The 16,234-nt window shown below is 43.6% G+C and overlaps 1 protein-coding gene across 2 annotated transcripts in view; it reads right to left on the minus strand.

Annotated features, from left to right (window-relative positions):
• Positions 1 to 16,234, minus strand: part of ATM (ATM serine/threonine kinase) — a 283,336-nt gene that overhangs the window by 248,317 nt on the left and 18,785 nt on the right. For both annotated transcript variants that reach the window (XM_073613497.1, XM_073613498.1), the window contains exons 2-6: positions 15,625 to 15,790; positions 14,585 to 14,697; positions 13,144 to 13,289; positions 2,362 to 2,526; positions 1,034 to 1,199 (exon numbers count right to left, since the gene is read on the minus strand). In XM_073613497.1, coding sequence (XP_073469598.1) covers positions 1,034 to 1,199; positions 2,362 to 2,526; positions 13,144 to 13,289; positions 14,585 to 14,697; positions 15,625 to 15,696 — 662 coding nt within the window. In that variant the 5' untranslated portion in view covers positions 15,697 to 15,790. The remainder of the gene's footprint in view (positions 1 to 1,033; positions 1,200 to 2,361; positions 2,527 to 13,143; positions 13,290 to 14,584; positions 14,698 to 15,624; positions 15,791 to 16,234) is intronic.

The raw sequence follows: 16,234 nt of genomic DNA on the forward strand, positions 1-16,234 counted from the left end.
CAGCAAGATAATGATCCCAAACACAAAGCCAAGGACACTTTCAATTGGTTTCAAAGAAAGAAAATAAAGCTGCTAGAATGGCCCAGCTTATCACCTGATTGAAACCAAAAGAAAAATCTATGGAAAGAGCTAAAGATCAGAGTTCATAGAAGAGGTCCACGGAACCTTCAAGATTTGAACAGTGTGTGGAAGAATTGGCCAAAATCACACCTGAGCATTGCATACGACTAGTTTCACTATACAGGAGGCGTCTTGAAGATGCCATTACCAACAAAGGATTTTGTAAAAAGTATTAAATACATTTCAGTTACCGTGTTCAATACTTTTTCCCTGTGTCATTCCATTTCATTACAAATAACCTAATTTCTGAACTCATTTGTTTTGATTTCTTTGTATGTATAGATTGCAGGGGATGTTACCAACATGTGGTAAAAATTTCATGTCAATAGCACCTTTAAAAATATATTTCCTTAGAAAAATGGTGACTTGTTCAATACTTATTTTACCTGCTGTATATATTGTACAGTTACATCAGTCCCTGCCCTCAAGGAGCTTACAATCTAAAAGGTCCCTAACTCACATTCATACATACGCATACGAGGGCCAATTTAGAGAGGATCCAATTAACCTACCAGCATGTCTATGGAGTGTGGGAGGAAACCCTCGCAGGCACAGGGAAAACATGCAAACTCCAGGCATGTAGTTCCGTGGCTGGGATTCGAACTGATGACCCTAGTACTACCAGGCAGAAGTGCTCAACACTTAGCCATTGTGCTGTCCATATTCTATTAATACTTCCTCCAGCCCAAATAACTAAAGAGTCCCTACCGAGGTGACCTAATGTCAAGTCTGCAGGAGAATGTACCCTTGATCCTAGTTGCAATGCTTTCCAGGCTTCAATGCATTCATACCAGATCTATTAAGAATTCCCCCCTGGACAACAGTAAGCTTGGGCATAAGTCAATCTCCTAAACTGTCTGATAAATTTTAATCTTATGTTTTTGGCCTTCTTTAAACAGGATACGATAGTTACCTGGCTCTGGTCATCACACTGGAAAAGAAACAGAAGAACTTGGCATGGAGGCCCTCAAACTGCAGACAGCATCCCCTGGTGAGAGTGTGAATAATGCGAGCCACCAGCAATCTGTTTATTGCACTGTTTGGTTTCAAGTACAGGTTGCAGTAAATGTGTAATAACTCTGAAAAAAATAAATAAATAAAATAAAGGGATTTGAGATCAAATAAGTCTAACAAATAAGGATAACTTCTAATGATAATGCATCAGAGAAGTTGCAAAGAAAATAAAAGTTAGATTTCAGGTTACGTTGACTTTAAATAGTTCATTGGGGTCAAGCTGGACCAAACTATTTCCGTAATTAACTAATGCGGCCGCTGTGTGTGCTGTAACACTGTAGTAGCATCAATTACTTGCATTATGCAGAGCTGTGCACCACAGCAGTACGGGAAACTTCTCATCTACTGCCAGAACTAGAGTCAGCCTGAAAGGTCTTCCGCTATTTAGGAGAAGCCTTGTATTTCTACCAATGAATACAAGGCTTGCTTTGATTGACTGAGGTGGGGAGGTGGACGGATGATGACACAATTTCCACCTGAACCAATCAGAGAAAGCCTTGTATTGCTTGATAAAAAAAAAGGCTTCTTCTGAATGGCAAGTTAAAAGTAAATCAGGAATTACAGTTTAACTCTAGATTGGATTTCTTATTTAGTGCCTACTGTAATGCACAGTAGAGGGACTTAAAGTGGAAGTCCATACTGAAACTAAAATCCCTGCATCTATAGCCACCAACATTCTAACACTAATCTATCTAGCCCTGTAAAGGAAAAATGAGTATACTTACCTTTTTCTGAAGCCAATCTGACTTGATTTTCAGCGGCGGAAGCTCTGCTGAGTACACATCCGACAACGGCTGTGAAATGAATAGGGAGTGACGTCACTCATGGAGTTACTATGGGGCTTCCGTTGTCAGATGTGTACTCTGCACCCACCTCCACAGCGAAGCCGCGGCTGACAGCTCAGCGTGGTATCAGAGCTTCTGCCGCTGGAGATCGGGTAGCCTGCAGAAAAGATATGTATACTGATTTTTTTCTTTACAGGGCTAGATAGGTTAGTGTTAGTGTTAGTGTTAGAATGTTGGTGGCTATAGATGCAGGGATTTTAGTTTTAGCATGGACTTTCACTTTAATTTCCACTTCATGTTAAGTGAATTCTGTGACGCTGTAATGAATAAAATATCTAACATATCGTATTCCAGGAGAGCTAGAGCTGTGAACAGTAGACTTCTAAGCTTTTATAAAGGCAGATGCATTTTTCAGTAAACAATATGACCACCACTTACTCACCTTCCCATTGCTTTGCAGTAATCTCACACCAGTACTTGCGCACAGTTAGGATATCTTTTAAGAGGATACTGCTGTAGTCAGCACCATAAGCAGCACATGTTGTGGGGTCCTTTATTGTGTCACTCACATGGAGTAGAAGTTCTGTACATTTTAACCGTGGGGCTCCTGCAGAAACCAGAACAAAAGAATGGATCAAGAGCAGAAGGCACCTTCTACAATTTTTGTTATATTCAGCGGACAGTTTAAAGTGCAATTCCTCTTTTGCAGCCTACACCTACTTAAAATATGTTCCCTCATTCACATAGCATAACTTTGAAATAATATTTAACAAATGCAGTTTTCATTTTTAAAGTGGTTGTAAAGTCACTACTGACAAATCCTGTAATCCTCTCTCTTACAGGATGATATAATGTGCAGTAATTATTTTTTTTTCATTATTGCGCAAAATACCTTATTTGCAGCGCCACTGGGCGCTCACGTAACCTGCCAGCTCTCTCCTTCCCAGCTCCATGCATTACAGTGAGAGGGGCCGAGATTCCACTGACATCAGCTAGGAGGAGCGGCGGCGGGGGGGGGGGGGGAGGTGTCACGTCAGCATCCAGCAGCGCTGTAAATAAGGTATTTTGCGCAAAAATTAAGAAAGAAATAGAAAACAGTTACTGCACAATATATCATCCTCTGAGAGGGAATTATAGGATTTGTCAGTAGTAATGTTACAGACTTCCAAGCTGACAGGTAGGGAGGGAGGGGGGAGAGAGAAGAGCAGCATGCCGACGGAGCCACGTAACCTGACCACGGTAATCATGAATCAGCAGCCATGATTACCATAGTCAGCACACTAAGGGGGACACAGGAACAGACAGGATCAACCAAGTTTTTTAGAACTTAGAGAGGGACAAATGACACAGCACAAGCACTGCGTTGTGCATCATGCTTTAACTGTTGCCGACCAGCCGCCACAGTTGTACTGCGGCAACATGGCTCGGCTGCGGGAATCGCCGTCATGTTACGTTGGTAACATATTCGGCCACTAGGGGGCATGTGCACCGCCTGCTCGCCCACAGAGCCGATGCGAGAGCCTGGTGGTCGCGATCACCAACGCGCTCATGCAATCGCTCGGGGCACACCAAGAACCGGGATCTGTGTGTGTAAACACACAGTTTCCAGTTCTCTGAGGGGAGAACAGATAGGTCGTCTGTTCATACAGAGTATGAACAGCGATCTGTCATCTCCCCTGCACAGTACCCTCCCCTCTTCGGTTAGAACACACAATAGGGAACACATTAACCCCTTGATCACCCCCTAGTGTTAACCCCTTCACTGCTAGTAACATTTTTTCAGTAATCAACGCATTTTCATAGCAGATCGCCGCCATTACTAGTAAAAAAAAAAAAAAAAAAAAAAAAAAAATGAATAATAAAAATGCCATAAAACTATCCCCTATTTTGTACATGCAGTAACTTTTGCGCAAACCAATCGATATACGCTTATTGCGATTTTTTTTTACCAAAAATATGTAGAAGAATACATATCGGCCTAAACTAAGGAAAAAAAATAGTTTTTTTAAATATATTTTTGGGGGATATTTATTATAGCGCAAAAAAATAAAAACCACAGAGGCGATCTGATACCACCAAAAGAAAGCTCTATTTGTGGGGAAAAAAAGGACATAAATTTTGTTTGGGTACAATGTCGCACGACCGTGCAATTGTCAGTTAAAGCGACGCAGTGCCGAATCGCAATAAGTGCTCTGGTCAGGAAGGGGGTAAAATCTTCCAGGGCTGAAGCGGTTAAAGCATCAAAATGTTTTTTTTTTTTTTAATAAGGTTACAACCACTTTAAGATGCAATTTTGGGAAACCAAAATCCTTCTTGACCCACTTTGTTTATGTTAGGGCTGGGAGCTGTGTTTGCGCATTGACGAGCTTTAAAGCATATTTCAACTCAAGAAAAAAAAAGGTTTATACTTTCCAGTCCTTATATGCGATAGATGCATTCATACACTTTATTTCAGGCTTTTTTCCTTTATTCTCACCTGATAATCTTGCCAGTTACACGCCTTCTATTCCAGGGTGACAATGCTACATTGTTGCCACTCTAAGACAGGACAACAGAACCCCCCTCTCCTTCCTATAATCCAGGAGTAGGTGTTTTGTAGTACAGAGTTAGCTGGGAACAATGTAACTGATAAGAGTGCAGCAGAGGCAAAGTGCATAAGAAGTTATCAGCAGACAAGATTTCTGGCAGGGACAACAGGTATTATTTATATAACAAAACACTTTCAAATGGTATATTTAACAGAAAAAAGGATGTAAATAAGTGGCCATTGTTACAAAAGTTACAAAATTGTTTTAAAAGATTTCCAATTCTCTAGTGTTAAGTGGTTATAAACCCTTACATACATTCGGGGGCCATATATATTTGGACACAGGTACACTTTTCATACTTTTGGCTCTGTATGCCACCAGAATAAAATTAAAACGAAACAATCCAAATTAATTTGTAGTGCAGACTTTCAGCTTTAATTCAAGGGGTTGAACATGAATATCAAGTACAAATTTCAGGAACTGAAACCATGTTTATACACACATGTCATCACACTGCCTCCACCATATTTTACAGATGACGTTGTGTGCTTTAGATCATGAGCTATACCAAGCCTTTTCCACGCTTTTTTCTTCCCGTCATTCTGGTACAGATTAATCTAAGTTATATCTGTCCAAAGAATGATTTTCCAAAACTGGTCTGGCTTTTTTAGATGTTTTTTGGCAAAGTCTTACCTGGCTTTATTCTTCAGGCTTATGAATGGTTTGCTCCTTGTGGTGAACCCTCTGTATTTGCTCTCATGAAGTCTTCTCTTGATTGTAGACTTTAACAATGATAATGCCCACCTCCTGGAGAGTGTTCACCTGTCTGGATAATGTGAAGTGGTTTTTCTTTACCATAGAGAGGATTCTGCAATCATCCACCACTGTTGTCTTCCAGGCCTTTATATGTTGCTGAGCTTACCAGTGCGTTCTTCTTTCCTCAGAACATACCAAACTGTTGATTTGGCCACTCCTAATGTTGCTGTTCTCTGATGGATTTGATTCATTTTTTAAGCTCTTCAATGGCCTGTTTCACTTGCATGGACAGCTCCTTTGAACGCATGATGTAGGTTCACAGCAATAGATTCCAAATGCAAATACCACACTTAGAATCAACTCCAGACCTTTTACCAGCTTAATTGATGAAGAAATAGTGAAGGAGTAGCCCACACCTGCCCATAAAACAGCTTTTGATTCAATTGTCCAATTACTTTTGGCCCCATAAAAAAAAAAAAAGGGGGGGGTATTCTTAGGAGCTGTATTTCCTAAACCCTTCCACCGATTTATATGTACATACCCTTAAATGAACTGTGTGCACTTTCTGCACATCTCCAATATATAACTATAGCTTGAATATGTTTTGGTAAATACCAGAAAAAAACTAAAATTGTGTCTGTGTTCAAATATATATGGCAGAGAGACATTTCCCAATCTGTGCAGCTGCGGACTGGGGAATGTCTCACTGCCTGTGATTAGCCGTGTGCAGTGTCGGCTTCCTGAAGGGATCGGGCATGTGGGATTTCCAACATGCCTGAGTCCATCTCTATTCACAACCACTTTAAACATAAACATACTTATCAGGTTCATGTTACTACTTGATATCACTGTGCTATATCTTTTTGATTAACTTTATGTCACTTTTTTTTTTAACAATCAGGAGTGCTTTATTGAAAAGTATAAAATGCAGTACAAAAGGAAATAAAACCAGACATGTGTAGGCAAGTACATAGAAAAACTGATCATATATTTGACTTGAGGTATACTCTTACTCACATAAGATTTATCCTGCTGTATCTAATGCAGCTAAATAAACTCGCTTTATTATTGGAATATTGATCATGCTCGGTATTCCTATCAGGCTTGTCAATACATCGAGAGATAAGGAGTCAGGAGAGGCGACCACTACACCAGAGGGGGAAGCACGTAACAAATTCAGTTACACCCTTAAAGCAACATAACCACGGAGTAATCCATCCCCTCCCGCCATAACCCAGTGACCCGACACCCAGCTGAGGAGACCAAGGACAACACTATCCACCAATCCATGGTAGCCAGACCTTGTCGAACTTCCAGGGGCACCCCCGACTAATATACGTCAGCCTATAGAGGGGCAAAGCAGTGTTTACTCTCTTCTCCCAGGAGGAAAGGGTCGGAGGGTTAGCCGAGGTCCATCCAGCAAGGATCTCCTTTTTAGCATCATAGAAGAGGAGTGAAATTAGAATTTTACTATGATGTGACCTGTGTTCATCCTCGTGTATTCCCAATAGGGCCATCTCGGGTGTTTTTGGAACAGACAAATCCATTCTAACATTTAAATGATCATACACTCCTAGCCAAAACTTTGACAATGCAGGAAAGTCCCAAAACATGTGTATATACGTGCCTATCTGAGTTTGGCATCTAGGGCAATGTGGATCCCTATCAGGGTATATTTTAGATAGTCTCGCCGGTGTAAAGTAGACCCTATGTAGAAATTTTGTTTGCGTCAATTTGTCTCCGGCTGATATTACCAGTTTGGGGCCTTGCTCCAGACAGGCTTCCCAGTCCTCCCTTTCTAGAGAGGGGATATCTGATTTCCAGGTATTCCATAGCCTGTCCATCTTGGGTACCTCCCTAGGCAGCAGCGTGGTATATATGGCCGACAGGGGCTTTGTTAAGTCGCTACTAGAAAGCAGGTCTTCCAACGGGTCTAATTGTAGGAGAGGAGGGACAGGAAATTGTGCCCTAGTCGCGTGGCGCAATTGTGCGTATCGGAAGAACATCCATCCCGGGAATCTATACGTCCTTGACATAAGCGCAAAGGACATCAAATTCCCCATTAGGCATAATGCCCCATTGGGCAAATTCCGCCCAGAGCTTAGAATCAGGAATTGTTCGGAAATGGGGCAACTGAGGATTTCCCCAAAGAGGCTGGATAGGCGCCCATCGCCCCACAAGGGAAAACCTTCTTCTAGCCATCCTCCACACTTGAAGTGTTGCCCTGGACGGAGCAGGAAGCCCCGCGTATGCCTTTACCCCCCCTGTAAACCAGGTTTTGCAGATCCTGTATAGACCCCAACTGTGCCGCCTCCACACAGACCGCAGCGTTAGAACGTTTCCCCTCAAACCACCAGTACGCCATCACTAGCATCGCCACCCAATAATACAGTTTGAAATTAGGGAGGGCAAGCCCCCCCAGCTGAGTCGGTAGTTGTAAGGTGGATTTGGCCAATCGTGGAGTGGCTCCATTCCATATAAAGGAGATAATTTGTTTGTCTATTTCCCGAAAAAAGGACGCTGGAAGCCAAATCGGGCTATTTCTAAAAAGATAGGTGAACTTGGGTAGAAGCATCATTTTTAGGATGTTTATACGTCCTAGCAAATTAAGTGGCAATTCAGACCATGCGCGACACCTTTCTTTAAGGAGACGGAGCAGAGGAAGCATATTTAAGTTATAGTATTGGGCAGTGTCCCTGGATACCCGAACCCCAAGGTACCTAAACTCCGAGACCCACTGTAGAGGCGTACCGCCCGCCGCACCAGGGATCCCGCTATCCAAAGGGAACAGGACCGATTTCGACCAGTTTATTCGAATCCCTGATGCAGCACCAAATCTGTCAAAAATGGCCAGGGCAGCCGACAGAGATGGTCCCGCATCATTCAAATAGAGTAATGCGTCGTCCGCATATAGGGATATTTTCTCTTCAAGTCTACCAATCTGTAACCCTCTGACCTCCGAAGATTCTCTAAGATCGCTAACGGCTCCAAGGCGAGAGCAAATAAACTAGGTGACAACGGGCACCCCTGGCGAGTGCCTCTGTGGAGTGGGAAGGGATCAGAGACCCTATTATTAGTACGCACCCTAGCTCTCGGCGCTCTGTATAGCAACTGGATCCATCGGAGAAAGCCAGGGTCAAAACCAAAACGCCCTAGCACTTCCCAAAGATATTCCCACTCCACAGAGTCAAACGCCTTTTCAGCATCCAAGGAGGCGATCACTCTATTCCCACAGTTTTTATGGGCAATAGACAGGTTTAGGAAAAGGTGTCTAATATTAATATCTGTCCCTTTGCCCGGCATAAAGCCAGTCTGATCAACATGGATTAGTGTCGATATAACTGATGACAGGCGAGTGGCAAGGATCTTGGCCAAGACTTTCGTATCCACATTAAAAGTGGTTGTAAAGTTATTTTTTTTTTTTTTTTTTAAATAACAAACATGTTATACTTACCTTCACAGTGCAGCTCGTTCTGCACAGAGTGGCCCCGAACCTGGTCTTCTGGGGTCCCTCGGCGGCTGTTTCAGCTCCTCCCCGCAAGCATTTACCACCTTCATGCGAGCTCCCTCGCACGGTGGTGAGTGCTTGCGGGCGCGCTCCCGTGATACAGCCGGCGGCTATAGCCGCTCGCTGTATCACTCGGCCCCGCCCCCCGGCGCGCCGCGTCATCGGATGTGATTGACAGCAGCGCGAGCCAATGGCTGCGCTGCTTTCAATCCATCCACTGCAGCCAATCAGCGACCAGGCTGAGCTGCAATGAAGCGGACGAGGACGAGGAGCGAAGATTTGAGGCGTCAGGTAAGTAAAACGGGGGGCCTGGGGGCGGCGGTACTGTCAAAAGTTTTTTCACCTTAATGCATAGAATGCATTAAGGTGAAAAAATTTTTACCTTTACAACCCCTTTAAGTAGTGAAATAGGCCTGTATGACGCGCATTCTTGAGGATCCTTACCCTGTTTATGGATCAATACAATAACCGCCTCCTCCATAGACTCCGGCAGAGCACCCCCACCAACCAGCCCAGCGAAGAGGGACGTGAGTCTAGGTGCAAGGAGCTCCATATTCTGAGTGTAGAACTCCGTAGGGAGTCCATCCGCCCCAGGAGTCTTTCCTATCTGCAGACCCCCAATAGCAGTCTGGACCTCATCTAAGGAGATATCCTTATCCAACATTGCCCTATGTTCATCAGATAGCGTAGGAAATGGGACACTGTTCAAATACTCCTGCAACGACAAAGGGCTACCACTGGCTCTGGAAGCGTATAGATCCCTGAAAAAACAGGAAAATCTATCATTAATGTCCTCCGGTAAGGTCAGCAACTCCCCACTATCACTCCGTACCCCTACTATGTGTGTAGTGCCCAATTGTCCACGTGCTAGCCAGGCTAACAATCTTCCATTTTTATTGCCATATTCAAATATCCTTTGCGTGGAGTGTAGCATAGATTTCTTAGTTTGTTCTACATTAAATAAGGAAAGTTCCCTCAGAGCCCTCTGCCATGTGTAGTAATTTGGTTCAGTAGGGGACCTTACATAAGCCGCCTCACTCTCCCCCGCCCCCTCCTCCAGCCGCTCCAGGGACCGAGCAGCCTCTCTCTGCAGTGAAGATATACGGGATATATATTCCCCCCTAACCCAGGCCTTAAATGTATCTCAGAGGATCTGTGGGTCTGCAGATTCTCTATTTCTCAGCCAGAAATTGCAAATAGCTTCCGGCATTACCTCCTGAATCCTGTCATCTAGCGCCCAGAATCTGGATAAACGCCACAACCTTGGACCAGTAGATCTACCCAGGGAGATGACAAGATTAAGGGGAGCTTGGTCTGATATACCCCGTGGTAAATGTTTGACCTCTCTTGTCCAGCAGAGCGCATCTCCAGACACATATGCCAGATCTATTCGGGATAGAGCTCTGTGTGAGGCCGAGTGGCAAGTAAATTCTCGATCGTTAGGGTGAAAATGTCGCCATGCATCTGTCAGAGCAAAAGTAGTCGCCCAGCTCTGCAGCTCCGACGAAATGCGGAACCCGGGATTGAGTCTATCCGCCTCCTGAGAGGGTACCAAGTTAATATCTCCCAAAATAAAGACTTCTTGAGTGTGGTATCCCATGACATTCTGCATAATATCATATAAAAGTTGGGCCCTCGCAGGAGGGGGGAGATACAAACCCACCAATACCATTCGTTTAGAGTGAACATTCACATGTATGATCACATATATACCCTCGGTGTCAGCTTTAACATCAAGAATCTGAGATGGGAGGGATCTGCGGATCAACACGCTCACTCCCCTGGCATAGCCGGAGTAAGTAGAGTGGTAATGCGTCCCCACCCAGGCCAATTTTAATCCAAGAATTTTGGAGCCAACCAGATGCGTCTCTTGTAAAATACATATGTGAGGTACGTATTTTTGTATATATTTAAAAACAAGAGACCTCTTTATGGCTGAGTTTAATCCCCTGACATTCCACGAGATAATAGAGATGTTGGCCATCTAACCAATTCCAAGAGTATAGCGTGTCGGATCCACAAGTCCCACCCATCCCCCAGCCTGCTTAAAAGACAATACCTCTGCTCTGTCTAGCGTCTTGTAATCACGTACTCCGTGCAAGGATAAATCCAACTGCATAACAGCAATCATCTGGTACAGTGATGAAGGGCATAAGAACCCACTTGTGTCAAAAGCAACTCCTTTTTCGAATAAGCTAGCACATCTAATTCCCCTATGTCTGCAACGGCAGAAAACTCCCCCCCCCCCCCTCCCCCACACCCCCTTGAAACTGGTGATGTGTAGATCCCCATAAATCCCAACTATTACAACCGTAGTAGGGGCGTGAACTTAAATACAATGAAGTTGTCTAGCCAGACAACAGAGATGCTGGAAAGACATAATTTATATATAGAAATCAATTCTCCTGCACTATTGCAGGGGCACATAGCTTAGTTACAGTACGAAGGCACTGGGCTCCTTCACTCCTAACCCAGGTACCAGCAAAAAATATCCTAGGTTTATAAAAACCATTTCTCCTGACTATTGCAGGGGCACATTTCTTGGTTACAAAACTGAGGCTCTAGGCTCACTCACTTTTAACTCAAACACTAGCAAAAACAATATAAGTTATAAAAATCATTTCTCCTGGAGTGTTGCAGGGGCACATATCATGGTTACAGTACTGAGATACTAGGCTCATTCACTCTTAGCTCAATACCCTGCCTAGAAGAAGTAAGTTATAGCAATCATTTCTCCTGGATTATCACAGGGGCACATATCTTAGTTACAGCTCTGACGAGCTCTGTTCTCTAACCCTTAACTCAGAGACCGGCATAAAAAGACTGTTCAAAATGAGAAATAAACCAAAAACAGAAAGGTAACAGAAGAAACACCCCTCCCCCCCACAGCAACCACCTGAGGAAAAAAGTTGCTCTGCACATGCACTCAGCATTTGTAGGATAAGGATAGGTATCCATAGCTACAGTATGGCAGTTCACTGGCTGCATTACCCTTATGCCTAAGCACTAACCACTCGTTCAATGGAGATCCTTATCGAGTATAGCTAGCAGTGCAGCAGCAGGTGTGAATTAATGGGTCGTAGAGGGTCTTCTGCGATTAAGAGAGGCCAGCAGGTTGATCCTCTTCTGTCCCAGGTGCACAGCAAAAGTTTTTGATCCGCCAGAGCGTCCAGTGCAGTGGAGTTGTGTAGTAACAAAAGCTTGCGCCAGAGTCTCCATCATGTTGCTGCGAGAAGGAGGTGGTAACTTTAGCAAATTAAAAGCTTATAAACAGTTATGCGGTTTCCCAAACTGGTCTAGAGAAAGATGCAAGTATCTACTGATTTAGCAATGCTGTGGCAAAGTCTCGAGCCAGGTGGCAGCCTCACGGGGGGATGTAAAGAATTTCACCGTCTCACCATCCTGCACCCGCAATCTGGCCGGGAAAAGTATGCTGTACTTAATGTTCCGCGCCCGCAGCGAAGCTTTAACTTGGTCAAAGGACCTGCGTAGTTTCTGTGTTTCCACAGAATAATCCGGGAAAAAAAAAAAAAAGTAGGTTAGCATTTTGAAACTTTACTTCACCAGCCCTGCGCGCTTCCCTCAGAACAGCATCCCGGTCCCTGAAGTTAAGCATACGGAAGATCAGGGTGCGGGGATTGGAGCCAGGTGGACCGGGAACAGGAGGAATCTGATGCGCACGTTCCACAGTGTAGAAGGGGGAGAACTGCGCTGCAGGGAGTAGGGTTTTCAGCAGCTCCTCTACAAAGACCGTAGGATTTTTTCCTTCAGCTCCCTCTGGCAAGCCTACAATCCGAAGATTGTTTCTTCGGTTCCGGTTCTCGGAGTCATCCACCTTATATTCCAGGGCCCGGACTTTAGTCTGCAATGTGCGGATGGATGCAGCATGGTCTGCGACCGCATCCTCCGCCAGGCCCACACGCTCCTCCACTTCAGACACCCTCGATCGAAGCTTGTCCTGGTCCTGCCGAATCAGGCTCACATCGAGCTGCACAGACTCGATCTTGCTAGTCAGGGCCGCCTGACAGGAGGCGATCGCAGCCATTACCTCCGGAAATCCAAGCTGTGGCGTCTCGGCCGGGTCCGCGGCCTCAGTCTGCGACGCCATATTGGAGAGCCGCCGGGGAGAATCCGCCACGTGGGGGTCCGCAATCGGAGCTGTATCGTCCAGGTTTTGTGGGAAACGTATCTTTTTAGCCCGCCGCCGTGTTCTGTATGGCATTCAGGCTACTGATGGTAGATCCCCTCACAAAACAAGCGCCAGGAATCGGGATATTAGGGAGTCTTTCAGCAGAGCTCTGAGAAACACGTCCTCCTAAGTTGCCATCTTGGCCACGCCCCCAACTTTATGTCACTTTAATATCTCTGTAAGCACCAATGGAACCATGGCATCAATACCAACATATCCAACAATTTCACTGTTTGTACTCACTTTTATTTGCACAGCGGATGAAATATTTAACAAGGCTGCTAATATCCTGCATTTTCTTATGTCGAGCGGCATGTGTTGATTGGGAGACATTTGCTTTAGCAGACTTAAGGCTTTCAATCTCTTTGTAGATATACTTTTGTAAGAACCTGAAAGACACAAGCATTGCATATAGCTACAACAAAGGCAGTGTTTAAAGGAATTGAAAAACTCAAACACCAACACAAATTAAAACACACTTTATTCTTAGTATTAGTAATAGCCAAGACCTTGGTGGTTTCTAAAAATCTGAGACACTGGGGATGCTGTAACACAGGAATGGAGAGGGGGCAAGAACCTCCTCCCTGAACCAGTCACATTATTTTTTATAGACGTAACACACAAGGACAATTATTTGTGGTTGACAATTCCTGTGCCACTGCCTGCCAGTCTGACGAGAACTGTAGTAAGATTTGGCAATGTCACTATTGTGCTGTTCACTGGGATCCCTGCTGAAGAGAAAACTGTACCAGGGGAACTACAATGCAAGAAGATTCCTGCTTCTACTGCATTCATTTGTGGTTCTGTGCTTCTTTCATCACTCCTGCTGCTTCAAGAATATTTCCCCACCAGTCATCAAGTCCTCAGTCACCAGGGCAGCTATGACATGCAGAAGCCATGCCTCTACCATGATGGCTGCCTCCACACAGAAGATGGAACAAGGCATAGTAAGTTGTTTACAGCTTCTACAATAAAGGTCCTCTTTAAAACAGACCTTCACCCTCCAGATCATAAACTCCATCAACACTCTGCAATATATACCGTTAAATTATTTATTTTAAATTCTTGCCTGGTTGAGAAGGACATGTGCTGCTCCCTGATCCTCCTGGGATACCATGTCACATATCCCACGAGGCTGCAACAACATGGGCAAAGAGCAACCATGGGGAGAGCTGGCATATCATGAGGCCAGCTGCTTTAACTCAGAGGAGGTAGCCAGCATCCAATGATTGTGGAGGACCAAGATGGCAGCATTGGACTTGATCAGCGTATTGCACTAGGTGACCCACTAAGCAGGTGAATCAAGGACAACCCCGGATAACAATAAAGCAGGGGATTAAAAAAAAAAAAAACAGCAGCGGGGCCCCTCTTTAATTAGTCTTTTTTTCCAACCCTCATGTGAAGCTTTAGGCTTTTTTTTTTTTTTTTTTTTTAACATGTTTTTCTCAGTTTCCTTTGTTTAAAAAAAAAAAAAAAAAAAACATAATTTACACAGCTCAAGCTCATCTCTTACTAGATGGTTCCAGTAAGAGACAAAAGCAGGCAGCTACTGCTAAATAGATAATCCATGGTGCTCTGAAAAGTAATTTGTGATTTTTATCCCAGCAGTTGTTCAAGTAGGATGCTGCAATACAAGGATGATATATGTCCACCTATAAGCAGCATGAAAAACAAGACCACTAACCTGAATACAGTATCCCAATTAAGCTGTTTGGTGTGCCGATTATCAGAGTTACGATCCAACTGCTGGATTGTCTCCTTATCCCGGAGCAAACGTCTGAACTTATCAATTTCTTTCTGGAAAGAAGAGAGGTCTTACGTGATTAAACAGAACTTTCCAGTTAAGATTACAAAACACACAGAAGAAATGGATATGTGTATTAAAGAATCACACAAGTTTGCGAAGAGTTTGCTAATTTATGACAGAGCTAAGTTACTAATACATGCAATACTGTCTCTGAGAATAATAAAATTATTATGAGCCCAAATCATCATGCTGTAAAAGCACTTAAGGTATGCTAAACTGGTCGATAAAAACATGGGACAATATTGATTGAACGGACGCGTTTTTATTTTCAATTTCTTTATATTGACTTTTAAATATAAGACAAACTTATACCTAAATTACAGAAAATGTACAAAAAACAGAACAAAGCAGTTTTTGGCATTTTGTTCTGTAGCTTTGAAAAGAATGCTAAAGGGTTTAAACCTCTACCAGGTTTTGTTTGCCATTTCTGTCAGTAGATATCACCTAACTTCCATGTCCCAATGACCACTGTCATTTGGAAAGAAAAATACAGGGAAAATGACAAACAGCAACACAGGGCTCAATTCACTGAAGAATATTGCATGATATAATTGGATCACATGACATATTTTTTCCAATCATCTCATGCAATATTCAAAATGTCAATTCACTGTCAGTTTTAGCGGTATTTACTGCACAGTAATCATTGCAGTTCTATTTATGGTGGCATGGCGGAGTGGAGGAGTGCTACTTTAGATCCATTCAATAATTTACCAAACATACCTATTCGGAATTTAACTCTTTGTGATTTAAGCCCACAGACCTAGAAAATAACTGCCCTGTGCTATCACAGCTTGATGAATCAGGCTCCACATCCAATAGTTTGTACTAGAGAAGGTAACAATAAGTGAAAATGTTTTAAGCACAAATGGCTGGAATAAATGACAGTGTTTATATAGAGTCTAATAAATACATACTCGTCTTTCTGTGGCCTTGTCTGTCTCCAATTGTCGGCAGCAGAGCAGCAGTTCATGTAGAGCAAGACTCATTGTGCTGTGACGAGGGATATCTGGAGGCAGACTGCAGGATCCACACTCCTGAGATTACAAACGACTACAATAATTTCTCATCTGTAATTTATACCTAGGGAGGAAGATACGTAACAAATAAGAACACATAAAATCAATAACAAACACTTGTAAGTATTATAATACTGCTTTAAAGTGATATTAGGGCAGTTTTGTGTTTTGGTCTTTTTTATAAATAACAAACATGTCATACTTACAGTACTTGCTCTCTTAATGGTTTTGCACAGAGCAGCCTCGATCCTCCACTTGTTAGGTCCCTGGACGATTCTCCTGGCTCCTCCCCCCTGCCGAGTGACCCCATAGCAAGCAGCTTGCTACAGGGGCACCCGAGCAGGCTTGCTCCTGAGCCGCTGCTCTGTGTGTCCCTTCGCCAGCTCTCTCCTCATTGGCTAACAGGATGTGATTTACAGTAGCACATCACTGGATCAAACTCCAGTAATTATAAGGTTATAATTATTATAATTATCCGGTAATTATAAGGTGGGGTGGGCTCCCGCAG

Source organism: Aquarana catesbeiana, linkage group LG02, assembly GCF_042186555.1.
Source record: "Aquarana catesbeiana isolate 2022-GZ linkage group LG02, ASM4218655v1, whole genome shotgun sequence".
NCBI classification, from domain to species: Eukaryota; Metazoa; Chordata; class Amphibia; order Anura; family Ranidae; genus Aquarana; species Aquarana catesbeiana.